Below are 26,668 nucleotides of genomic sequence, written 5' to 3' on the forward strand. Positions count from 1 at the left end.
CTCCCGAGCTGTGTGGCCTCGGGTAAGTAGTTGAACCTCTCTGGGTCCCAGCTTCCTTGGAGATGGCGGTCACAATCGACCACGCTACCGTATGAAGCACCTGGGACACACTGGGTGCTCCGAACCCACAAAGGGGCAGAGATGGGCTGGCCTTGGATAGGGAGACTGCGGGCGGAGGAGAGGCTGTCCGGCGGCCGCCCGCGGAGGGGCGGGGCCTCGGGCTGCTCTGAATTCCCGGACACCTGTCACCCCCACCCCCCCGGGAGGAGACGAGCTCGGTCCTCCGAGGGAAACTAAGTCAGCGGCGGCGGCGGCGGCGGCTCTGGGCGCGAGAGGTCAGCCGGCCCGCGTGGCGGCCCCACTCGCAGCCGCGCGGCTCCTTTTGTCTGCAGTCCCCGCGCCGCCGCCTCCTCCCGCCTCCCCCCTCCCGCCTCCCGCCTCCCGCCCCGAGCGGCGGGGCTGCGGCGCCGCGCCTGACACGGCCGCCGCCCCCGGGCGGAGGGAGGCTGCGCCGCAGACCCACGCGGCGGCCGGCCCGGCGGGCGCGCGGCGATGGCGGCGCGGGGCGGGCGGCGGGCGCGGGGCTCGGGCTAGCGGCGGGCGGCGCGGATGGCGGGCGGCGCGGGCTGGGCGGGCGCGCCCGCGGCTCTGCTGCGCTCGGTGCGCCGCCTGCGCCAGGTGTTCGAGGTGTGCGGCCGCGACCCCGACGGCTTCCTGCGCGTGGAGCGCGTGGCGGCGCTCGGCCTGCGCTTCGGCCAGGGCGAGGAGGTAAGGGCCCCGCGCCCCGCGTCCCCCGCCCCAGACCTCCCCCCACCCCGCTCCGACCCCCCTCCACGCCCCTCCCCCGCTCCCCGGCTTCTTCTCCTGCCCGAGGCGGCGGCTGCACCGCGGGAGGAACCGCCTGGGGGACCCTCGCTTCCACCCTTAGCGCCGGTGCTGCGAGCGTCCTGCCCGGGGCGTCCGCTCTGCCCATCCTCCTGCCCCGCGGGGCCGGTCCCTCCGACCGACCCGCCACCCACCGGTGTGTGGGGCACGGAGCTGTCGGGACCCGGCCTGGGACCCCGGCCCCGGCCCCGGCCCGCCCCGCGTGACCGAGGCGTAGAGGGCTGTGCGTGGGGCTCCAGGCGGGAGGCGTGCGCCGGGCTGGGCCTAGCGGGTGGGGAGGACAACTAGGGGCGCACCGCAGCCTGTCCCCTGGACGGCACCCCGGCCAGGGACACAGAAGGAGGGGTCTGCTGTGACCCCCCATTCAAGCTCCGATGGGAGGCCTGGCTGCCGCGGGTCGTGGCGGCGGCGGCGGCGGCGGGCCTGGCCAAGCCAGCCTGGGGAGCAGCGCGGGCAGTGTTCCCCGGGCGGGCCTGCGTCTGTTTGGGGAAAGCAGGCATCGGTGATGTTGGTTGTTCTCGAGGCTGAAATCAGAGGGCGGGTGCTGCTCCGTTCCATCCGCGTCCTCTCCTGCCGCGGGCACAGGGGCTGGTGACTGTGTCTGGGGTAGGGCAGGGCACCCCCCCCCCCCGCAGTGAGCATCCCCCACCTCCTGCTGCTGCTGTGCACTCCGAGGTGGTCAGGGGACGGAGGCCCAGAGCGGTGAGTCTCCAAGGCCTCAGACTGTGCATGGGGAGCAGGGGCCCCGGGGCTCAAACGGGCACTGGCTGGCATTCTGTGCCCAGGACAGCTCCGGCCGAGCATTTCAGAATACAGGATACCCAGGGCCTGGCTTGACTGGATCCAGGTCTCCCCGGCACCTGCAAATGGGTGATAGGTGATCATCTCTCCCTGGCACCTGGGTGTGGCCTGGACCTGGGAGCCCCGGGAGCAGTAGGTGGAAGTGGATGAGGCAGGTGTCAAGCCTGGGAACTCAGGTAGCCCATCCCAGGATGATCATGGCTGACGTTCCGTCGCAGCCCACCAAGCCTTTCAGCAGACCTTGCCACCCTCCTGCTCCTCCGGGCTCTGCTCAGGGGCACTGTGCAGCCACCGGGGGTCTTCTCCTTCCACAAAGGCCCGCCAAGCCCCTGCCCTCCCCTGAGGCAGGCTGAGTAGCCCCCCGGGCACGGGGAGAGCCCTGGCTCCTTCCTCCCAGGACGCTGGCTGCAGGGAGGAAGAAGCCGCTGGCTGTGGCTGGAACCGGGAGTCCCAGGCCCGGAGCCTCGGTGGTGGGTATCATCTTATATCCTTCCAGCAGCCTCTGGAAGGAGGCCACGTGGGCTCAGCCCTGAGCCCCTAGCACCCCCCTCCCACCTTATCCCCTGGCTGGACAGTTGTTAAAACCTTCTCCCTCATACACTCTAGAGCCAAACCTGCTTGTCACGTCGTCAGCGAGGTTCTGCACAGGGACTCGCATGGGTCTGTCTTCTAGGTGGCAGCCTTTAAATATTTGAAAACAGCGCTCCTGCCCCCTTCACTCCTCCCCACCCATCTTCCCTTCTCCAAGCCAAAGCCCCTGTTCCTGAAGCCCTAAGACATTCCCACATGACCCTACAGGGGCCAGACCTCTGGCTTCTAGGCTACTCACTGATTGTGTGACTCCGTTTTCCTAGTTATAACATGGAGGGGCTGGACCAGGAGGGGCTGAACCGTTTCAGCCCAGCACTCGCACAGGCAGGTGGCTCAGAGTGCGCTGCCTTTTGAATGGTGCACCACACCCTCCACACCCAGGAGCGTTCTCAGAGACCTCTGCCAGCCAGGATTGGCTCCATCCTGGAGGAGGGAAAACGATTGCTCTCTACTTAAAGCACAATCTTATATCCGTGCAGTAGCAGTTTATAACCACTGTAGAAAATTAGAAATATGGAGCCCGGCCAGGGTGGCTCAGTGGTTGAGCATTGACCTATGAACCAGGAGGTCATGGTTCGATTCCCAGTCAGGGCACATGCCCGGGTTGTGGGCTCGATCCCCAGTGTGGGGGTTGCAGGAGGCAGCCGATCCATGATTCTTTGTCATCATTGATGTTTCTATCTCTCTCTCCCTCTCTCCCTTCCTTTCTGAAGTTAATTTTATATATAAAGAAAAGAAATATGGACAAGCAAAAATAAAGATATCATGGTCCCACTTCCCAGGAGCCCCACTGTGGCACCTTGGTCACGTGCTTCCAGAGCGGTTTCTATGCGTATATGTAGATTTCCTCTATACAATGAGATCATACTGTGCAGCTATTTCATAGCCTGTTTTTTCCCCAGTTAAATGACTCACATTTTTCTGCTTAAATAAATTCTCAGCTCATTTAATATGCAGACCTTATTCAGATTTCCTAGTTGGCCCCAAAATGTCCATTTTTTTTCCTGTTAGGTTTAAATTAATTTTCTCTTCGGATTCTTGTAACTGTGTAGTGTAGCCAGCTGTTGTGACCCTTAGGTCTCTCTTACTCGAATGCAATTCCTTTTGTTTTGCAGCCCTCACTGTTGAAGAGATCAGGCCTGTTGTCTGTGTCAGTGATCTCTTGAATCTAAACCTGTTACCTGGCCCTGTTCCTACCAGATTCCATCCTGTCCATTTCATTCCAGTGTAACAGGCACAAGAAAGAATATCAAATCCTGGCTCTGTCTCTCTCAGAGGCTGCGCTGCCTGCAGGTTGGAGAAGCTGGGTGTTCAAAGGCTGGTTGTAAACGCAGGGCAGGACCACGGACAGGGCCTCGCAGGGGCGGTTCTGCTCTCGCAGTAGGGTTGACTGAGACCCATAGAAATGCATTTTGCATCCCTACTCACTACACACCGACTTCACTTCACGCATGCATTACAAAATAGGATTGTCATTTCCCGGCTGGTAGGGATCCTTCCAAAATGCTCTGTATCCCATCCGTTCTATTTCATTTGTTTACAGACGAGGTAGAGCCCTGGCTGGTGTGGCTTAGTTGGTTGGAGTGTTGGCTTCTACACCAAAAGGTGGTGGATTTGTTCCTGGTTAGAACACATAACCAGGGAACGTGCAGAAGGCAGCCCACCGGTGTTTCTTTTCTCGCACGCTCTCTTTCTCTTTCTGTCTCTGTCTCTCTCTCGCTTACTCTCTCTAAAAATCAATAAAATTTATTTAAAAAAATAAAAACAAGTAGAGACCTTGATTTCCCAACCCACTAGTGCTCCAGGGTGGACAGCTACCATTCGTTAGATGTAGGATTTAGTGAACACCAATTATCCACTTTTCACCATCAACCTCCGGAAAACAAGGGATAGCAAAGTCAAATGCTTTGCAAAAATCAAAATATACTAGGTTTCAAAGTACACAATAAATATTCATGAGGCCATGCTGATATAAATAAATGATTCGATGAATGAATAAATAAATACTAGGAGACCCTCCTGTACGGATTCAAATAATTTCTGTAGATAATTCCTCATCGAGGAGGCGGAGCTGTGAAGGTGACTGCCTTCCCCTGGGCACAGTGTGGAAGGAGGGGGAGAGGAGCTTTACAGGGGAGACGCTGAGAAGCACTCCCTTGCCAGGGGGTCAAGGTCGACAACAGTAATAGGTCGGGTAGATGTGAGGTGATGAGAATGGCACTTTACCTCTATGACCTTCCTCCCAAAACCATCGCCACAGTCTGGTCATGAGGAAAACATCAGAGAAAATTCTACAGAATGCCTGATTAGTGCTCCTCAGGCGTGTCAAGGTCATCAAAGCTAAGGAAAGTCGGAGAAACTCCCAAAGCCGCGCGGTGTCCTAGGAGACATGGCAGCTGACTGCATGGTGGCGTCCTGCAGGGAACCCGGGAACAGGGAGAGGACACTGGGTGAAAACTAAGGAACTCTGAGTCGAGTACGGACTTTAATTAATGATAAATGCTATTAGGCTCAACTCGGATATCCCCCTAATTTATTGACTTAGGAATCCTAACAGAAAAGAGGAGACAAGGAAATTTAATGGAAACATGATCAATGTGTGAGACACAGTGCTTGGCCTTTTGAAGAATGTCAAGAGCCCTGGCCGGCTTGGCTCAATGGTTAGAGCGTCAGCCTGTGCACCAGAGGGTCACGGGTTCGATTTCCAGTCAAGGGCATATACCTCGGCTGCAGGTTCGATCCCTGACTGAGGTGTGCAGGAGGCAACCAATCAATGTCTGTCTGTCTGTCTGTCTGTCTCTCTCTCTCCCCCCCCCCCCTTACTCTCTCTAAAACTCAAAGGGAAAATATCCTCACCCTCCAATAAAAAAGAGAAGAGGAATGTAAAAATGATGGGGGAACACCATTGTCCCAACCCTGGAAACCTATGATACAGTGAGAGCAGCACCACTACACCACGTGCATAACACGGTGGCCCAGGGCCCTGAACCCAGGCTGACCCCTGAAGTCTTGTTTTTTTCCTAACCTCTCTGCTCATCCACAAAATGGGGTGATAGCAGTTCCCATTCCGTAGGGTTCTACCGAGGCTTGAACACGTGGAGACGTGGAAAGGGCCCAGTCGGGTGCCCGCACAGCGCAGGCATGCGGTCGGAATTGGGGCTGCAGTTGCTGTTGTTTCCTGGACGCCTGCAGCGTCTTTGAGAGGCCGGCCTGGGCTGGGAGTTCCTTGAGGCCAAGCTGTGGGCCCCGCCTCTGGTGCTCTGAGCCCACCCTCCTTGTCCGCCTGGCCTGCCAGCCCCTCTTCCATCCTTCCAGCCGCCCGGGCTGATGGGAGCCATGGGAAGCAGCCACAGATACCTTGGGCCGCATTCCCTCTTACATATTCTCCCTTTTCCAGTCTGAAGACCGTCCTTCTTGCTTGGGAAGTAGAAACAGGAGGAGTTGAGTGGCGTCTCTGTCTCCCTTTAACACGGCAGCCGCTCCCCCGCACAGAGGGCTTGTCCCTCCTGCTGGGACTGGCGTCCCCTCCAGCACCCCAAAGGAGGCTGTGAGTTATGTGGGGGTGGTAACTCAGCTTTGGCCAACCTGGGACAGGTCTGTAACTTCCCTCTTCTTTGCCACCCCCACCCCCCACTCCACCCCACCCCTCCCCACCCCACCCCTCCCCACCTCACCCCACCCCACCCCTCCCCACCCCTCCCCACCACCCCCCCACCCCCGGGTGTGGCCAGAGGCACTGGAACAGGGTGCCTCCTTGTTCCTGTTAAGCAGGAGATGAAGCAAAGGCCTTCTGGGCCCCCTTCGTCCCTCCTCCGGACCAATGGCTGCCACAGAGATGCCGGCGCCGCCTGGCTTCAGCCTGGGGTCTGCGCTGGCAACGCGCTGGGGTGCTAGGATGGGCCGAGACTGATCAGAAGCCGGGGCTGGGGTCCACCTTTGAGATTCCTGGGCTCCCAGGGGCAGGATCACCCTGAACTAAAGCTGGGCTCTGCCCACAAGGAGGGGGGATTGGGTGCTGAGGAGGAAGTAACCATGCCCCACGTCTGCGGCTGGAGCTTGGGGAGTGGGGAAGGGGCAGGAGGAGTGGGGAAGGGGCAGGAGGAGTGGGGAAGGGGCAGGAGGAGTGGGGAAGGGGCAGGAGGAGTGGGGAAGGGGCAGGAGGAAGGCAGGGCCAGGTCAGGACAGGCTCGGCCATCCTCTGGGCACAGCGGGGAGAGCCAGGCCGCAAGGTCAGGTGTGTGTGCTGGACCCGGAGGGGCTGTGACGCGTGGCCGGAGGAAGAAGGCCCTCGGGCAGGGGCAGGAGGGCAGGATTGTTGGGCCCAAAGGCCTGCAAGGCCCCAGTGGTCACTCCAGAGCTGTAACATGGAAGGACCTTTCGGAGAACAGGCCGCCCCTGTGTGTCCCACCCGAATGGGGGCCTGGGAGACGGCAGAGCTGGCAAACAGGGAAGGCCCAGGTGCTGTCCGCCTGCAGGAAGGGTGGGGGTGCCTGTGGCCCATCCGTGGAGAGCAGGACAGGAGGGGGCCCCGGGGCACCTGCTTCCTGTGTTTGCCCACCTGGCGCCACCCTGTGCCCCTGAGCTTGGAGGTCATTGTGAAAGCGGGGACTGAGGCTGCGGGCCGAGGGGCGTAGGAGTGAGCACAAGGCACCGAGCTCTGGGCCCGGGCAGGGAGGGGCGAGCCCCAGATGGGAGGCCAGCACCCTGGGGCCTCTGGCGCGCCTGCACCACAGTTTGGCTGTGCTGGGAGGAGGGGCGGGTGAAGAAAGCCCAGAGTCGGCCCATCCTGTTGGACATTAGCTTCGTTCCCAGGACACTGGGTTCTAGAGAAGCGGGAAGCTCCGAGTTGGGGAGGGCGTGGCGGTGGGGGGCACATGGGGGGCGTAGGCGTGGTCTGCGCCTCCCTGGGTGGTTCTGCATCGGGCCTTCCAAAGAGCAGGTGGAGAACCTCAAAGCATCAGCTGAGCTCCCCGGGGTGCTGGGCATTCACCCTTTTACTGGTGGGTGCCTAAGGGTCAGGGTAACCGGGGAGGGCAGTGGCTTCCTGACCTGGGCCCAGGAACCTTCCCCAGCTCCAGAAAGAGAACCAAGGAAGCAAAGAAGGAGAGAGGGTCCAGGGGCGGGGGGGGGGGGGGGGGGGGGGAGCAGGGCAGAGGGAGGAGCGCTTAGCTGGTGGCCGATGGCAGAGGGGGCAGAGCCGGGAGAGAGGCTGGGTGGAGGATTCCTGCAGACATCCCAGGGCCCACGGGCAGGAGCCAGGAACCCGGGAACCTGGTGGGTGAGGGTGGATGGCTAGGAAGTGGACCAGGGCTCCACCACCTTCTGCCTGGTCACCCTGCTTAGAGGGCAGTGCAGATTGGGGGCTGTGCAGCCACCCAGTGCCTGGTGGGTCCCACCCAAGCGCCCTATCCCAGGGGACTTGGTGCAGACAGGAACACCATGTTCCTGGGTCCATTTGTATGGAGTTGGGAGAGGGGTTCTACCCCAGCCCTGGAGAGGGTGTGTATGGGGGCTCCTCCGCCTCCTGCTGCAGGGCCCCTTTGGCCCGCCCAGTGGTCATCCCTGCCCCAGGCCCTGAGCAGTCCCACCAGGTTGAGCCTGATCAGAAGGGGAGGCTGACAGCTAGCTGGGATTGACGGTTAGAGCTGGGTGAACCGGACCCAGGCAGGATGGAGGGGAAATGCCCGCTGGCCTGGAACAGGGTGAGTGTCACACCAGGGTTAACTGCTGTCCTTTCCCTACCCCCACAGGATTGGGTGAATGCTCTGAAGGTTTTATAGAGTTGTCTTCATGGAAATACCTTTTGCGTTTGGTGGTTGTCTTAATACATGTTTCCAGGATTTAAGAAAACTTTCCCATTAACATCTTGCATACCTACTCTATGCCAAAACTCTCCCGGCTCTGGGAGGCAGGAGTGGCCTGGAGCTTGGGTTCCGGTGAGAGACAGGCAAGGGAATCAGGATGACACCAGGTAGTGTTAGGTACTAGGAAGAAGCATAAAGTACAAAAACCGATGGAAGACTTTTGACCTTAGCATGACCTTGGGAGGCCTCTTCCGCCATAGGTGGGCATGTAGGTGGGGCCTGGAATGAAGCGGGGGCTCTACCATGCAGACCTCTGGGTCATTTAGGCAGAGGCAGGAGGGGCCTGGGGGTTAGAGGCACAGCAAACCTTGAGTGAAGTGAGTGGGCAGGGAGATGGGGGGAGGGCGGGGGAGGCAGGGAGAGCGGTGGGGAGGTGTCACTTCATCCAGGTGACAGATGCTTTGGGTAGGAGCAGGGGAGCAGCAGGTGGAGAAGTGGCCGGATTTAGATAATGAGCCCGCTGGACCTGGGGTGTGAGAGAAGGCGAGAATTTGGAGTGGAGGAGGGTTTGGCGAGGAGTCAGGAGCTCCACGTTGGCCTGGGAAGCCCGAGATGCACCTGGCGTCCAAGCAGAGATGTGCACGACAGTGGATAGATGAGTCCAAAGAATGCACCTCAGCCCTGCTCCTCCTGGCCGACCCCTGGTCCTCTGTCCCCTTTCTTAGGGCTCACTGCCCACAACAGAGAAGTTTACATGAGGGAAAACACAGACCCTGATCAACCTGTGACTCAGCCAGGCTTGGGTTTGGGGGTCCATGGACTCAGCTGGGCTGGCTTGGGGCATCTTGTCTACCAGGGAGGAAGGTGTCTCAAGACGCCTGCCTACCCGTCTTCTGTCTGGGATGCTGACTGCCCATCTGCCCAGCCTTTCAGTCTGAGAACTGCCCCTCGCACCCTTCCTGCACAGAGTAAGAACTGGCTAGAGCAGCCGTGGGCAAACTACGGCCCGCGGGCCGGATCTGGCCCGTTTGAAATGAATAAAACTAAAAAAAAAAAGACCGTACCCTTTTATGTAATGATGTTTACTTTGAATTTATATTAGTTCACACAAACACTCCATCCATGCTTTTGTTCCGGCCCTCCGGTCCAGTTGAAGAACCCACTGTGGCCCTCGAGTCAAAAAGTTTGCCCACCCCTGGACTAGAGCCATAGCTAATTGCTCGAACATGCTGTTGGCATGACTGCCAGCCCTCTCTAGGGTATCCTGACTGGAGCCACCCCCAGCTGGAGTTGGGCTCTTTGCACCCATCTGTCCCTCACTGCCTCCCCCTCTCCCAGCGTCTTCTGATCCTTGGAGGCTCCCCCGGGAGTCAACAGCACCAATTCCTGGCAAACTGCTCCCCGCTGGGGTCACTGCTTAGGGGTCTGTTGTCCATAGCTGCATGCTCTTGGGGACAGGAGGGGCAAAGCGGCTCTGGATCCAGAAGCTTGTGTGCCAGTGACCCAAGAAGAGAGTGAGTGGCCTCCTGGTAGCTATAGTCCAAACTATAGCTCTAAGGATGTCTAAGTTCCCTTCAGACCTAAGACCTTGAATCTAACCCATGTCTCACGTGCTGTGGCGCAAAACTCAGAGAGGATTGCCAGCTTCCTCCAGAAGTATTTGTTGATTGCACGTGGGCTTAGTGGGGACACTGTCCCCCGGGAGATCCCAGTCCAAGGTCAATACCTGGACAGGGTAGACAGAAGGATGATTCACACCAAAACAAAGCTAAGAGGGGAACAGGGGTCCATGCAGGGCTTATGTTGCTCTAGAACAGCCCTGCCAAGAGATGGCGACTCAGTGCCACCCAAGGCAAGGCCACTCCGTCTGGACAGGCTCGGGCTGAATTCTCTCGCACAGTGAGCTAAGGTCTGTCTCCGAGCACACCCATCTGCTGCTCATTCTTCCCTCTCCCCATCCATCCAACCACTTACCTGCCCATTCAACAATGCATCCATTCATACATCCACTTATCCATCTAGCTATCCACTCATCATCTTCTCCATTCAGACATCTACCTGCTCATCCATCTATCCATCCATCCACTCAGCCATCTAGCTATCCACTCATCATCTTCTCATTCAAACATCTACCTGCTCATCCATCCATCCATCCATCCACTCAGCCATCTGTCTACCTGCCTGTTCACTCACCAATCAACCCATTCACTTATCCATTCATTACCCATCCACCCATTTCTTCATCCATCTGCTCACCCATCTTTTCACCAGTCTCCCCAGCCTCCCCATCTATCCATCCACCACCCAACATTTACTGACTATCTACCATGCACAGGCCTAAGCACAGATCCAGGGATGGGGACTGGCATTTTCAGGGAGTGGCAGGTGGCTCTATATGGTGCAGGTGTAGGAAGGGCAGGAAGGTGAGGGCTCAGGCTGGGGCCGGGGTCACATGGTAGCCTTATGGAGGGCTCAGCAGCTGGGATTGTGTGACTGGCTCAGATGACTTTTGGACGGGCAGCCAGACACCAGCACATACCTACCCTCGTTGGAGTTAGCTCACTTCCCGCAAAGGCCATTGGGTCTTCCGGACCTTATTGGAAGAATTGAGAGCCCAGGTGCTTTAAAAGGTGCTTATTATGATGGATGGACCTCAGTTTCCTTATCTGTAAAATGGGGGCATAGCCCCTATGTGTAGGACTGTTTGAGGAGTGGAGAGGAAATATAAAGACCTAGCACGGTGCCTGTTGGCATCGGTTCTGCCCACCTCTCCATGACCGTGTTGGCGTCCTGCCGTTGTCAACCCTCGGAGTGCACTCTGACCCTTTACCAGGTAAGGGATACCGGTACTTTCCCGGGCACGGGCCTCCTTGCTCAATGGCCAGTTTCCCCCGCAGCCACTCATGACCGTCTGTGGGCAGAGGGGATGAGGGATGAGCTGTGCCCACTGCCTTCCTATTTCTTACTCCCCTTCACCCTCACAACCACCCCATGAACCTGAGAGGGTTCCAGGGGCCCACAGCAGTGGAGGAGCTGGGATACAAACCCAGGACTGTCTGGTTCCGTAGCTTCCCGCAGTTGGGAGTCCCAGGTTCTCCGGGGATCAGGAGAGGGAGGAGGATCAGATCTGAGCTTCAGAAACCCGACACTGCTCAAACCCGAGGCTTCCTGACTCTGTATCTGGGGTTGTCTGGGTTCAAGGTGGGAGCAGCGCCTGGCAGGGACCTTAATGAGAAGTAGGTTGTCATCGGCAGGGTGGTGGGTGGGGGCGCTGCCAGGCGCTGGGCCACCGAAGAGGCTGCTGTGGGAGGTGACGGTGTCATCAGGAGCTGAGGCTTTAGAGCAGCGGGACCGCCTACCCCTGCGCCCTGAATGATGCATCAGCACCACTTCCTGTTCAGATGGCGATGAAAGGGCCCGGGAGGCATGTACTTCTCCGGCTGCTCCAGCTTCCCGGCTTCCCGGCTTCCCTCCGTGAGCGTCTGCAGTCCTGGAGGCGAGGAGGCAGGGTTGGGGCTGGGCTCTCACACTGGACCCCCGCCTGCACCCTGTCCACATTCCCCAGGCTTCTCTGCTTTCCTGGCCCGAGATGCAGGCTCTTCCCAGGCACGGGGCCCCAGCCGGCCTCCACCCCTTCTTGCGCCCAGTCCCTTCCATCTCCCCCCAGCGCCTCAGGTCAGGCCAGGCCGGCTTCACTGTTCTCTCTGTGCCATTGAGAAGCGGTTGGGCGCCGGGGTCCTGGCATCAGGCGCACCTGGTTTGAGACCTGGCTCTGCCTCTTTCGAGCCATGTGACCCTCCCTGAGAGGTTACTTAATCTCTCTGTGCCTCAGTCTCCCCATCTGCACAGTGAGGGTGACCTGAGCCATATGTGTTACGCCTGTAGCACCATGGTGACCCAGTCAGTGCTGTAAATACTGGTTATGTGACTGCTAGCACTCACCCCAGGCTTTCTGGGGGCGCTGCCCGATTTTAGTCTCACGGATCCTATTGAGCATCTAGTCATGCGTGGTGCTAGAAGGTTCTATGCTAAGGTAGAAGCAGAGGGGTGACACAGCGCCATCGCATTCCAGACAGACGCACCTGGAAGTATTTGGGGCTGGGGAAAGGAGACCGAGGAGGGAGGCCACTGCCCAGTTCCGGGGCCAGGGGTGACAGAGCTGATGGAGAGAAGGGGAGGGGTGGAGAGCAGCTGCCGCCTGCCGAGCTTCACAGCCGCTGCGCTGGGTGCACAGGAGAGAGCATCACCTCAAGAAGAGCGGGGAGCATCCCTGTGAATGGCCTCCCCGACCCCCATCATCAAAGGACACCTCCTCTGGAAGCCTCCTGCAGGTGTTTCCTCACGTCTCATTGGTCAGAAATGTATAACATGCTTTTGCCTAAGCCAATCACTGGTAAGGGGGATGAGTCCACCTGACTGGCTTGGTCCAATCAGGATTCATGCTCTAGGGCTGAGATGCCCAAAGCACCAGGTCAAACAGGAGGGCTGCCCAACACAGGAGGAGAGGGAGGGGCCGCGTAGAGGTGGCCACACCGATGGGTGTATGCCACTCTGCGCTTCAGTCCTTGTCATTATTCCTTGACTTTATAGATCGAGGGGCTCCCAGATCACACCCCAGAGTCCCCAGTCATAAGTTTACCTGCCTCCGGGAAAGCCATGCGGGATGGCGATGTTGCCTCCAAACCCTTTACCGCCATCTGCGTCTCTGCTCTGGTTTTCTTCTCTCCCTCCCAACCCCGTGCCCAGGGGAAGCAGCACCTTCAATATGAATGTCACCCAACACCCTCATTTCCCAAATGGGGAAACTGAGGCCCGTCTCCTGAGACCACTCAGTGAGGTCACTGAAAACCTGGGGCATCCCCGAGACTGCAAAGGGGCTTGGCGCCCACCCTGCTTGGTCACAACCCACAAGAGCCCCGCGGCCTCCCTGCCAGCTGGTGGCCCTCCGCCTGCTCCCACTCGGTGAAGGCTCACCCTCGGGTCCCTCTTAGGCGCCTTTGCACGGGACACTTCTGTGAGGCCAGTCTCCTTGACCTCACCGTTGTCCTGTGAGCTGGTGGGGAATGCATTAAAGGCGTGGCGCTGGGGCCCAGGGCGCGGGTGACTTGCCCGAGGCCGCACCGTGAGTGGCATTGAAGCCCAGGCAGTCAGCCTTAGGGGCAGGAGCCCTGAGCAGACACGGAGGCCCCAGGCTCTGTGGTCCCCATCCTGAGATTCTGAGCAGTTTTTGAACAGGGGCCTGGCATTTCCATTTGGCACTGTGCCCCACAGACTATGAAGCTGACCCTGAGCCCCCGGCTTGTGACTATAGCATCGCCCCCTTCCCCACCCTCCCAGGGTCCACTCAGGGTGCGTGGGACCGGTTCCCTGGGACAGCCATGCCCGGGGGAGAGCGGGCTTCTGGAGGATGGGCCAGGGTGCAGGGCCAGGGTGCAGGGACCCGGGTCTCCAGCTGGCTTTGCTGAAGCTCTTGCCTGACTCCCCTCCACCCTCCTCCTCTCCCCTCCCACAACCATGGGGAGGCCAGTGCTGCCCCCTCCACCTCTGTGCCCTTCGTCCCAGGGTGGGGGTGGAGCTCCAGAATACAGGCCCCATTGTGTGTCCTGATGTCAGGCCGCTGGGCTGCCAGGGAAAGTGGATAAAGAGGCCGCACTGAGGCCCGGGGAGGGCAGGAGCCCCCCGGGTGGCGGGAGGAGGGGCCCACAGCAGGGCGGGGTTTGAATGCCCTCCCACCTGCTGTGGGATGAGGCCAGGCGCTGGCCTCTGGATCTCTGGCTGTACGATGGGATGCCCAGCTCTCTCCAGCCTGTGGGAGGACTGGAAGGAGCCGCTCGCCAGTGCTCAGTGATCCCACTCCTGGGAGAGCGCCCCACCTGTGAGCCACAGGGTGTGGTTGTTAGTGTTGTTACCAAGTTCGCCATCCGGGCCCTCAGGAGAGCGGGCAGCCATCTCAGCGTGGCTCCCATGCCCTTGACCCTCAGGCCTGCCCTCTCTCTGACCTCACGCCTTGACGATACTGCCCTTCTATTCACCCTCCTGCCCTGCCTGCAGCCGCCCAGGCCACTTGCTCAGCAAGGATCCTCTCCCTCCCTCCCCTGCTCCCTCCTTCTCCCTGCTGAGCCCTTCCCCACCCCCCCTTCCAGGAGAAGACTGTCCAGCTAGTCCCTGATTCATGGTGCCCCAGTGTCTCCAGGGATGTCCCATGAGCTTAGGGCCTCGAGGTTGGCTGCCCTGCACTGGCTCTCAGCTCCAGCAGCTGCCGCACTCCCTTCAGGGGGTGCCTCCTGGTCGTTCTAGCCCAGGGGTGGGCAAACTTTTTGACTCGAGGGCCACAATGGGTTCTTAAACTGGACTGGAGGGCCGGAACAAAAGCATGGATGGAGTGTTTGTATGAACTAATACAAATTCAAAGTAAACATCATTACATAAAAGGGTGCGGTCTTTTTTTTCAATAGTTTTATTCATTTCAAATGGCTGGATCTGGCCCGCGGGCCGTAGTTTGCCCACGGCTGGTCTAGGTGCTGCCTGTGGGGCAGGACTTTGGTGTCTGGGGCAGGGGATGGCACAGGGCTGAGCAGCTCCCCCCAGAACTGAGGGGTCCTGACAGCACTTCTTGACCTGCCTCAGGGAGTCTTAACAAACCCTGACTCCATAGCGCCCTCCCACCCCTTCCTCAGCGATCCAGGCCCATTTGCCTGCCTGCCTTCCATTGCAGCTGCGTTTTAAGCTGGGAGTGTCAACTCCGCCCTCCCCAAGCCGGGCCCTGGCACTCCCTGTGCAGGTGGAGAAAACCTCAGGCACCCCGGGAGCCTGGTCACTGCCGGGTAGCAGGACTTGCCACTCAGATGTCCATGGGGTCCAGCAAGTGAAGGGGTGGGAGGGGCATTGAGGTGGTTACGTGGTGATCTGGGGAGCAGAGCACACGCCTATTCAGTAATGGCGAACCTATGACACGCGTGTCAGAGGTGACACGCGAACTCATTTTTTTGGTTTGTTTTTCTTTGTTAAATGGCATTTAAATATATAAAATAAATATCAAAAATATAAATCTTTGTTTTACTATGGTTGCAAATACCAAAAAATTTCTATATGTGACATGGCACCAGAGTTAAGTTAGGGTTTTTCAAAATGCTGACACGCCGAGCTCAAAAGGTTCGCAATCACTGGCTTATCTGAAGGGGCTGCTGCAACTCAGCTTTGGCCCGTCGGAGCTGTGGGCAAATATGGGCCCAGTGTTGCCAACTATTCATGTTTTCGTGTGTGCAGTTTCCTTGGCTTTAAAACATTTTAACTTTACAGACAGTAAAAGTCACTTATATGGGGGAGAGGCGTATGATTCCATGAGGGTTTTCTTTAAAGACTTTTCTTAATTGACTTTCAGTGAGAGAGAGGAAGGGAGAGGGAGGGAGAGAGAAACATCGATGTGAGAAGGAAACATTGATCGACTACCTCCTGCACGCCCCCTACCAGGGACCAAGTCTGAGCCCCGGAACCGAACCTGTAACCTCCTGGTTGCATGAGCCGGATGACGCCCAGCCAGCTGGACCCCCCACCCCTCCCCACGCCCCCTTCCCCACCAGGAGCTTTAACATTTGCTTAGATTCCTGTCATCAGATGGCCAACAGGGCACAGAGTAATCCACCCCCAGGTTCCCTCACGCGGCCCCTTTGTGTTCAGACTCTCCCCACTCCTTCCCTCGGCCGCCACTGATCTGTCCCCCGTCCTCACCGTCCTCGCCGTTTGCCTCTCCACGTCGTTGCTGGCCTCTGAGACTGGCTGCTCTCACTCGGCACAGTGCTTTTGAGATTCATTCATCCGGTTGCGTATCAATAGCTTGTTCCTTTTCGTGACAGGACAGCTTGCTTGTCCATTCACCTGCCGGGGGACCTCTGGGCTGTCTCCAGGTTTGGGCGGTTTTGTAGAATGCTGTCACTGACACTCGTGGACAGTGTTTCTGTGGGGCTGTCAGTTTTCGTTTCTCCGGGGTAAGGAAGGCCTGTTCTTAGGTTGCTGGCGTTTTGATCATGAATTGGTGTTGAATTTTGTCAGTTGCTTTGTCTGCATCTGTTGGGAGGATCGTGTGGTTTTTCTTTCTTAGTCATCTTTTCAGTAACATCCGTTGATTTTCACATGTTGAACCGGCCTTGGTGGATAAATCCCACTTGATCTTGGCCGTGTGGTATTTCATATATTTTTTCTTGACGATCATTGTGTCTGTGCTTACGAAGGATTTTGGTCTGTGGTTTTCTTACACTGACGGCTGTGTCTGGTTCTGGTCTCAGGGTGATGCCACATAAATGAGTTGAGAAGTGTTCCCCGCTCCTGTTTTCTGGAAGAGATTGTATAGAATTTATGTAGATCTTTCTTAAATGTTTGGTGAAATTATTTGGGCCTGAAGTTTTCTGTTTTGGAAAGATGTAAACTGCGAACTTGATTTCTTTCATAGTTATGGTCATATTACCTCTTTCTTCTTGTGTGACATTTTTTTAAATTGAATTTATTGGCATTACATTGGTTAATAAAATTATATAGGCTTCGGGTGTACAGTTCTATAATACATCATCAGTATATTGTATTGTGTTCACCACCCCAAGTCAAGTCTCCTTCCATCACCATTTATCCCCCCTTTACTCTCTCCTATCTCCCCCCAGCCCCCTTTTCCCTCTGGTAATCATCATATTGTTGTTTGTGTCTATGAGTCTGTTTGTTTTTTAATACACTAGAGGCCCGGTGCAAAAAATTTGTGCATTCAGGGGGAGGGGGCATTCCTCAGCCTGGCCTGTGCCCTCTCGCAATCTGGGACCCCTCGGGAGAACGACCTGCTGGCTTAGGCCTGCTCCCGGGTGGCAGAGGGCAGGCCCAATCCCTAGGTGCAGCCCCTTGTCAGGCTCAGAGCAGGGCCGATTGGGGAGTTGGGGCGACACCCCCTGTCATGCACAGAGCAGGGCGGATCCGGAGGTTGCGATGCCACCCTCAGTCACGCTCAGGGTAGGGCCGATTGGGGGGTTGGGGCACCGCCCCCTGTCACACACAGAGCAGGGCTGATCAGGAGGTTGGGGCGCCTTCCCCTGTCACGAACTGAGCAGGGTGGATCCCGGTGCCGGGAGGCATATTACCCTTTTACTATATAGGATAGAGGCCTGGTGCATGGGTGGGGCTGGCTGGTTTGCCCTGAAGGGTGTCCTGAATCAGGGTGGGGGTCCCCACTGGGGTGCCTGGCCAGCCTCGGTGAGGGGATGATGGCTGTTTGCAGCTGGTCACACACCCTTCAGGATAGGGGTCCCCACTGGGGTGCCTGGTCAGCCTGGATGAGGGGATGATGGCTGTTTGCAGCTGGTCACACACCCTTCAGGGTGGGGGTCCCCACTGGGGTGCCTGGCCAGTCTGGGTGAGGGGCTGAGGGCTATTTTCAGGCTGGCGGGTGACTGAAGCGCCCAACTGCTCCTTTTTTTCTTTTTTATTCTGGGCCAGCTTTAGCTCTGGCTCCAGCTCTGAGGCCTCTGCTGCTGAAAGCAGGTATCTGGTTTGTTTGGGTTCTATAATCGAAACAATGTATAACTCCAGCTCTGAGATCCCTGCTGCCTGAAAGCAGGTTTCTGGGTTTTTTTTTTAGCTTCTATATTTGTTACAATGTTTCAAACTGCAAGCTCAGAGGCCAGCAAGGCAGGCGTGGAACGTTGGAGTCCTCCGTAACTGAAGCAAGCAAGCCTCATGTTCGCTTCCAGCTGCCTGGCTGCAGGCCGCCATCTTGGCTGGCAGTTAATTTGCATATCGCCCTGATTAGCCAATGGGAAGGGTAGCGGTCGTACACTAATTACCATGTTTCTCTTTTATTAGATAGGATTTTTATTGATTTCAGAGAGGAAGGGAGAGGGAAAGATAGAAACATCAATGATGGGAGAGAATCATTGATTGGCTGCCTCCTGCATGCCCCCTACTGGGCATGTGCCTTTGACTGGAATTGAACTTGGAACCCTTCAGTCTGTGGGCAGATGCTCTATCCACTGAGCCAAACCAGCTAGGGCTGAGTTTGTTTTTTGTGTGTTATTTTTCTTCTTAATCCTTTCACCTTTTTCACTCAGCCTCACAAACCCCCTCCCCTTTTACAGCTGTCAGTCTGTTCTCTGTATCTATGAGTCTGTTTCTATTTTGTTCACTAGTTTATTTTGTTCATTAGATTCCACCTAGAAGTGAGATCATATGGTATTTGACTTTCTCTGACTGGCTTATTTCACTTAGCATAACGCTCTCCAGGTCCATCCATGCTGTTGAAAAAGGTAAGGTTTCCTTCTTTTTTACGGCCAAGTAGTATTCCATTGTGTAAATGTACCACAGCTTTTCATCCACTCATCTACTGCTGGGCACTTGGGCTGCTTCCAAGTCTATTGTAAATAATGCTGCAATGAACATAGGGGCGCATATATTCTTCCGAATCGGGTTTTCAGGTTTCTTCATATATATTCGCAGAAGTGGAATCGCTGGGCCATAAGGCAGTTCCATTTTTTATTTTTTGAGGTAACTCCACACTGCTTTCCACAGTGGCTGCACCAGTCTGCATTTCCACCAACAGGGTCCCCTTTTCTCCACATCCTCGAAAACACCTGTGTGTTGATGTATTGACGGTAGCCATTCTGACAGGTGTGAGGTGGGGTCTCATTGGGGTTTTAGTTTGCATCTCTCTGATGACTAGTAACTGAGTATCTGAAATTGGATGGGTTGTGTTTTTTCAAAGAATTAGTCCATTTCATCTAAGTTGTAGAAATTATGCCCACAAAGGTATTTGTAGTGTTCCTTTATTAACCCTGAATAACAGCCTTTCTGAGCCTCGGTTTCCTCGCCTGTACAACGGGAATAAAAATAGTCCTTGGTTGTGAGGATTCAATGAATCCATAAGCGCAGAGGCATAGAGCAGGCCCGGCACAAGGGAGAGGTGCAGAGCCCTCGCTTGATTGATGAGATAACCGCTAATTTTATGAGGCACTTCACCTACAGACGGAGCCAGCTTATCTCCCTTGTTCAGACGAGGCGGCTGAGACCTCAGAGAGGCAATGACTTGCTTGAGTCCATCTGGCTTGCAGAGCTCAAAATTAGGGAGGCGTGGGCGGCTGGGCACAGGCTCAGGGAGGACCTGGCTGGCGATCAAGAGAGAGTGTGGCAGCGGCAGCAACGCGAGGAGCATCGTCTGGCCTGAGCTAGGAGAGCTGTGACCCCGGGGAATGAGTGGGGAAGGAACCAGCCCAAAGAGACAGGCAGCAGAAATAGAAGGGGAAGCCTGGTGGTGGAGTGGCCCAAAAAGGAAAGCACAAGCTATTACTGCAGGGAAACAACCCGTTCCCCTGGCAGCCGGCCGCGCGGCCAGCTGTGTGAGCCCGTGACAACCGCTGCTCTGCTCGGCAGTCCCTGCCCAGCCCCGTGCGCACCGCGCCTGGCCTGGGAGCGAGCGCAGCCCCGGCGGCCCAGCCTGTGTGGTGGGTGGGCCGCCAGGGAGGCCCCCAGCGTGGTGGCCCCCTCACCAGAAGACCATTTGCTGCTGGTTATTTGCTGAACTTGCTGTGACCTTGAGCAAGCCCTCTGCTCCCTGGGACTTGGCCTCCCTGTGTACAAAATGACGGCTGGGTCAGCTGAATGCACCCCCCCCCCATGCCCCGTGCACCAGCCAAAGGTTATCTAGTCCCGGAAGGTGAGGCTCCTGGTGAGCAGGGTGCGGGGCTCCAGCCACAGGGTGAAGCTCCTTCCGTACACAGGCGACGGGGAATTGGAACGACACTGCAGCCCTAGCCGGTTTGGCTCAGTGGGTAGAGCGTCAGCCTGCGGACTGAAGGGTCCAGGGTTCGATTCCAATGAAGGGCACATGCCTTGGTTGCGGGCTCGATCCCCAGTAGGGGGCGTGCAGAAGGCAGCCGATCAATGATTCTCCCTCTTCATTGCTGTTTCTCTCTCTCCCTCCCTCTCCCTTCCTCTCTGAAATCAATAAAAATATATTAAAAAAAGAAAAAGGAAGCAGCACTGTAGTGCAGCCTGTCAGCAGGGGCCCACCCACCTCCGCAGGAGGGCAGGAGAGGGCAGGGGTCAGGGAGGAGTTACCCCTGTGTGACTCCCCGGTGTCTACCTTCTCTGAGCCTCAGTCTCCCCTACTGTAAAATGGGGACTTCGGTGGTAGCTGCTGCCAAGGTCGTTGTGAGGATGCGATGAGACTGACTACGGCCGGCGTGCAGCACCGCGCTGCAGCCTATGGAGTCCTCCGCGAACCCAGCAAGGATTGTCGGTACTTCCCTGTATACGCTACGCTGTTGTTTATTTGGAAAGGCACCGAGCTCACAGTCAGGGCATTCATGTGCATCCCTGGCATTTATCGTTACAATAATCTCACAGTGACCCTGCCTGCTCTTCACAGCGCTGGGCAGCAGGTGCCACAGCACTTGCACACCCACGGCTCTTTGTAGAGCCACAGCTCAGGGTGTTCCAGGGACTTGCAGTGGCCTTGGGACCCCCTCTATCTGCTGTCATCAATCCCCACCCCACTCAGACTGGCTCTGTGTCTCCATCCCCAGGGGGAACTGACTCTGTGGATTACAGACCCTCATCCACAGCCTGCTGCCTCTGAGGTGGGCATGAGGTCAGGGCTCCGCATCAGCTATTCAGCATTGACTTGCATCAGATCATTAATGCATAGCCGTGGGCCTCGGAGAGGGTTGTAGGGATGAGCGCCAGGTGGCCTGGGGGTACGGGTACCCAGCTCATCCCTGCACTCATAGACTCCCTACAGTGCTGGTGACTCGAGGACAGGCGGAGAGGAGGCAGGACATAGCTGGGTGGTGGTGGCTCTCCACAGCCCTGCAGGTGGCACCTGGCCATTGCTACTCTCAGAAGCCATGTCATTGCCGGGCAGTGTCAGAGGCTGTGTTGTCTGGGGGTGGGGGTGAGGGTGGGGGTGGGGTGCAGCTGCAATGCTAAGGAGGCTCCCATCGGATGGGCCAGGAGCTGGTAGAAGGCCACCTTCCCCCTTCACTAGAGTTCCTCTAGCCTTTCCTGAGAGCCTGCTAAGTCGCAGGTTCAGGGGGTCACGCTTCACCCCCAGACTCACACCCACGTGGACAAACAGGGTCAGTGGGAACAGAGGCACAAGCGTTGAGCTCCTGAGCTCGGGGAGGAGGAGGGATGTGCGTGTAAGGTCTCTCCTTGCTCACTGGCCATCTTCTAAAGCCCAGTGGGCACATGGCCGTGATGCCAGCCACCGAGTGACCAGGGCTCAGACCCCTGCTGCACTGGACATCTCCTGTGGGCGTGCAGGGAACATGGTCCTTGCGAACGTGCCATGGGCTTCAGAGCATGTGGGGGCGGTGGGGGGTGGCCGGAGGATTCTGCCATGACAGTCTCAACAAGAGCAGCAGCGACAGGAATCCCCTTCCTGCACTACAGTTTCCACAGTGCTTTTCTAGTCCCCATCACCTGCTGTCCAGCTGCCCGGCTGAGCCTTAGCTACTGATGTGGTTGGGGGGTGGTGCCTGACAGCAAGTGTGCGTGTGTGTGTGTGTGCGCACGTGCGCGTGTGTGCATGACTGTGTGTGTGTCCATGTGACCATGTGTGTGACGAGCCCTCAGCCCCCAGCATAGTGCCTGGCGTGTAGGAGGTGCCCCGTCGTTGCTTGCTGAATGAATGGCTGAGTGAATAACGCAGGAATGAATGCTTTGTGTGCTGTGGAGGGGCTGCCACCACGTTGCAGGCTGATTTGGAAGTGGGCTTCTAGAAGAAACATCAGAGCTGGATTTCAGATCCTGGAAATCATGGGGGTGGGGGTGCGGGGAGCAATGACTCCAATTATTTAGAAAAGATAGTTCTGGCAAAATTGACCATTGCCCAAAACTGGGAAAAATACCCAAGCTTGCAAGTTGCTCTGATGGAAGACTTGAGACATTTTTAGAGAGAGCAATTTGGCAACTATTATCAAAAGCCTTACAAACTTAGATGTTTTGGAGAATCATTTATAGTCATTTATTCGGCCAGTATTTATGAAGCTTCTACCATGTGCTAGCCATGCTGTGAGCCACTAGGTATACAATGGTGATGAAAACAGACATGGCCCTTGCCCTGAAGAAACTTATTTTCTAGAGGGGAAGATAGGAATAATAAAATTATCATAAACATATAGTTACATGTTGCGACAAGTGGTTTGGAGGATAAGTACAAGGTACTACTGCATGATAGGGTAATAGCAGAATGGGGTTAATTAGGTGCAAGTGGTCAGGACAGGCTTATCCGAGGGAGAAACATTTAATAGAGGTACAAATGGAGACTTGAAGGGTGAATAGATGCTGTCAGATGATGAATGGGGAGGATAAGCAGTTGAACTATAGAGAAGAGCATGTGCAAAGGCCCTGAGGCAGAACCGAGCTTGTTTTGCTGGTGGAGTTGCCTGTGTGGCTGGAATTCCGTGAGTGACAGAAAAAGTGGGAGGAGACAGGCCAGAGAGGCCAGATTAGATAGGACCTTGCAGGCCATGTAACCGAGTTGGACTTTACCCTAAGTGCAGGGGACAGTTACTGGATTTTAAGCAGAGGAATAGATGATCCCGTTGGGGTGGAGAATGAGTTGGAGGGGCTGAAAGTGGAGGAGGGTAGAGGAATGAGGAGATTTGCACAGTCGGGAGGGCGATGATGATGGCTGTGACCAGTCTGATCCCAGGAGTGAGGTGGAAGGAAAGGTAGCTTTAGGATTCAGTATTTGGGTGTGGACTGGATGTGGATGAGAGGGACAATGATGCTGACATAATGATTGCTTCGTATAGACAAAGGGGAATTTGACCAAACGTTTCCCAGAATTACAATTTTTTAAAAAAGTTGTTAAAACTATGGGTTGAGCCCTGGCCAGTTTTGCTCGGTGGATAGAGCGTTGACCTGTGGACTGAAGGGTCCCAGGTTCGATTCTGGTCAAGGGCACGTGCCCAAATTGTGGGCTCGATCCCCAGTGGGGGGTGTGCAGGAGGCAGCCGATCAGTGATTCTCTCCCATTATTGATGTTTCTATCTCTCCCCCTCCCTTCCTCTCTCTGAAATCAATAAAAATATATTAAAAAACAAACGAACAAAAAACTATGGGTTGAAAAGATAAGTGGGAAATGGCAGGGTTTTGATTTATTCTCTTTTCTAGAGTTTCTGCAGTGAGTTTAAGTTGTTTTTGTGTGAAAGAAACCACGAAATTAAAAAATGCGAGTGTTTGCTTTCCATGTCCCCGTCTTCGTGGGCTTGGAGACCGGAGCTCGGTGGACAGACCAGGTTCTGAGCACTGCGGCGTTGGGGTTGCTCTGCGGCCTGTCAACCTCAGAGGCTGAAGTGGCCCCACTGCTGTCTGGGGCGGGCGCTGACCCCGGGTTGAGGGGGGAGAGAGGGCCAGGAGGCGTTGGCTCAGTTGACAAGTCCTCCCTTCATCCCAGCCTCCTGGCCACCTCACCCCTGCAACATGAGCCCTCTGGGGAGTGTCTGGGGGCCTCACACCTGCCGCTTCTTTCTTCCCACAGGTGGAAAAACTTGTGAAATATTTGGATCCCAACGACCTGGGGAGAATCAATTTCAAGGACTTTTGCCGGGGAGTGTTCGCCATGAAAGGTGAGCTCTTCCGGGGAAGAGGGTCTAAGCCAGTGGTTCTCAACCTTCTGGCCCTTTAAATAAAGTTCCTCATATTGTGACCCAACCATAAAATTATTTTCGTTGCTACTTCATAACTGTAATGTTGCTACTGTTAGGAATCGTAATGTAAATATCTGATATGCAGGATGGTCTTAGGCGACCCCTGTGAAAGGGTCGTTCGACCGCCAAAGGGGTCGCGACCCACAGGTTGAGAACCGCTGCTCTAGGGGCTCCCGGGATCCTGATCAGTGGGGGAGGCTGGCATGATGTGGGTTTCAGCTCAGAGCCCTCCCTATGGGGATCCGGGAGCCCAGGATGGTTCCAGAAGTGGGTTCTCCCCCTGGCGCCCCACGGAGTCCTGCCCCCGGAGCTAGGTCTGCTGGGCCGGCTGGGCCGTTGTTTCTGCCCTTCCCACTGTCTGTCCACCTCTGGGAAAGGACCCCCTCTTTTTCCTTTTTTCTTTCTCCTGAAGGGGGTCACCTCCTTCTAGATGACCAAACTCCTGAGGGGTTTCCCAGGACATGGGCCTGGTAGTTTTCAGACCAGCAGTTCTGGGCAGAGCTGGGCACCCTAGCTCCCTCCGTCCCTCCTAAGTTTCCTTGATTTGTTTCCTACCCCCTCTCTTTCTCTAAACTCCCCCAATTCTTCCTTTCCTCCCTGCCCCTCCCCTTTAATGGGGCAACATAAAATCCCTCTTTCCCCCAATGCCAAGGCCCGTTGTGAGAGACCCCAAAATATGATCTCAGAATGCGGCAACTCTGACAGCCCTCCCTGCTGCCTGGAGAAGTAGCCTGAGCCTCCAGCGGGTGGCCGTGCTAAGGCCGCCCCCTGGCTGCGAAGAGAGCAGTTGACTTCCAGGAGTCCCGAGGCCTTCCCGTTACCCACATTTCCCTGTCTGTGTGAATCCTCCTCTGCGGGGTGACCCCGAGTCCTGCTGGCTGGCGGGAGGGGAGGAAGCAGGAATGACTGCCACAGAGGTGAGGGGCAAAGGGAGTGAGCTGAGAAGTGGAGGGGACTGCACACAGCAGGTAAAGGATTCTGAGTGGAGTTGTTTGAACCGTGGGTCCACCACCATGTGCCCATGCTAGGCACTTTGCAGGTTTGACCTTCTTTGTCTGATATGATTTGGGGTCATTTGCTCAGGGACCGAGGAGGGAGGCCACCTGTGTAACTGAGTCAGCAGGAGGTGGAGCCATCCTGAGGGGGGCCCTCTCTGAGACGTCTGGAGTTTGCAGGGCTGCAGAGGCCTCAGCGTCAGGGTACTGTGTGCTTTTGGAGTCCCTGCAAGTCAGGCAGGCAATACTGTCTTACACCCCTTCCTCCAGGAAGGCCTCCTTGGTTCCCATTGCCCCCAGCTTGCTTTCCGCATTTGGGAGTCTCCTCTCCGCGTATTCCCTGTCAGTGTTGGTCCCAGTGAAAGCACCTCTGGAGGGTGAGGACCTGTCCCAGCTCCCTCCGCAGGGCCCTGGGCTGTCTTCTCCACAGCCTGGGGGTCCCAGCTCCGCCTTCGAATGAGCCGCTGGCCTCCTGGAAACGCAGGCTCTCTGCCTTCCCGCGGCCCTTCCCCGAAGGCCTGTTCATCAGAAGTAAAGCTGCCGTGCCAGGCTGAGGCTCTGACCCCCACTGTCTGTCTGTCTGTCCGTCCACAGGCTGTGAGGAGCTGCTGAAGGACGTGCTGTCCATGGAGAGTGTAGGGACGCTGCCCTGCGCCCCGGAGATCCCAGACTGTGTGGAGCAGGTAAGGGCGGGCGGCCTCGGCCCACCTGGCGCAGGAGCAATGGTGGCACCTCTGCAGCCCACCTGGCCCACTGGCCCTTCTGGGTCTTCTTGCCTTGGCTTCTCCTCTTCAATGTCTGGGGGGCCCAGAGCCTCCTTTGAGGACCCTTTGGCTTCAAAGCAAGAATAGTTTTTGGAAGCAGAGCCAAGAAGCCCCTTGGGAAGCCACAGCAGAGAAGGTAGGGGCTGGCGTCCTCACAGAACACCTTGGCTCCCTTCAGTTCCTCAGGGAGGAACTGCGCCCAGAGAGGGACAGTGACAGGCCCGGGTTATCAGGAGGCAGGACGGCAATTGTTTTCTTTTCCCCTGTGCATAACCCCCTGAGCCAACAGACCCCTATATGTGGGTTTTTCCCAAAAACAACAGCCACCAGCTCCCCGATTCTCCCACACAACTGGGTGTCCAGCAATTCAATTCAATTCTGACACTATCTACCCAGAGTTACAGACCCAGGGTCAAGGGCTCAGCCCCACTTGGGGGAGCCACACACGGGGCACCCAGGCTGCCTGTCCCCCTGCTGCTGCCTGCAGATGCGGGTTCACAGGTCCCTAGAGCAACGGACAGATGCCGGGAAGCACGGCATCACTGTCGAATGAACTCGGGAAGAGTCAGGAGGCTTTGGCACGAGTGACAAAGATTTTTTTCAAGGGTCTTTAGGGTTTGCAAACTGGAAATAGCGACGAGGCCATGCCCAAAAGTGTTCTGAAGAAGAAAGAAGCGTGGAGAGTTCGTATAGTAAAGATTGCTTTCTTGACAAGAACCGGTCCTGCAGGCCTAGCTTCTGCCTTGGCCCGAGATGGGATCCCCTAGATATGGCAAGTCAGGCGGTCTGGATGCGGGAACATTCCTTCCTTAGTCCTTCGGGGGACGATCAGAGGCTTATCTGGAAGGCTGATGCATGTCCAGGCATTGAGGCAGGACTGGAAAGTTCAAAAGTTTAAGTTCCCAGGCCAGTTCAAACAAGAACAGAAGCGTTGCCTCAGGTCTCAATCTACAGTGGGGCCTTGACTTACGAGTTTAATTCGTTCCGTGACGGAGCTCGTAACTCAAATTACTCGTATGTCAAATCAGAAGTGAACGAGTGAGACACGTGATGCTGGGCTGATGTTGTGGCGTTCACTGTGACGTTCGCTGAGCCAACTAGCGGTGGGGTACCTGAAGCTGGCTCGTATCCGAATTTTAGCTCGC

The 26,668-nt window shown here is 56.5% G+C and overlaps 1 protein-coding gene across 1 annotated transcript in view; it reads left to right on the forward strand.

The window, feature by feature from the left end:
- The first annotated feature begins 575 nt into the window (after positions 1-575).
- RAB11FIP4 (RAB11 family interacting protein 4) overlaps positions 576-26,668 on the forward strand; it is a 90,451-nt gene continuing 64,358 nt past the window's right edge. The window contains exons 1-3 of the mRNA XM_059669474.1: positions 576-768; positions 23,596-23,683; positions 25,354-25,442. Of these exons, the coding sequence (XP_059525457.1) occupies positions 610-768; positions 23,596-23,683; positions 25,354-25,442 (336 nt within the window). The 5' untranslated portion in view covers positions 576-609. The remainder of the gene's footprint in view (positions 769-23,595; positions 23,684-25,353; positions 25,443-26,668) is intronic.

This window comes from Myotis daubentonii, chromosome 16 (assembly GCF_963259705.1).
Source record: "Myotis daubentonii chromosome 16, mMyoDau2.1, whole genome shotgun sequence".
Classification (NCBI taxonomy): Eukaryota; Metazoa; Chordata; class Mammalia; order Chiroptera; family Vespertilionidae; genus Myotis; species Myotis daubentonii.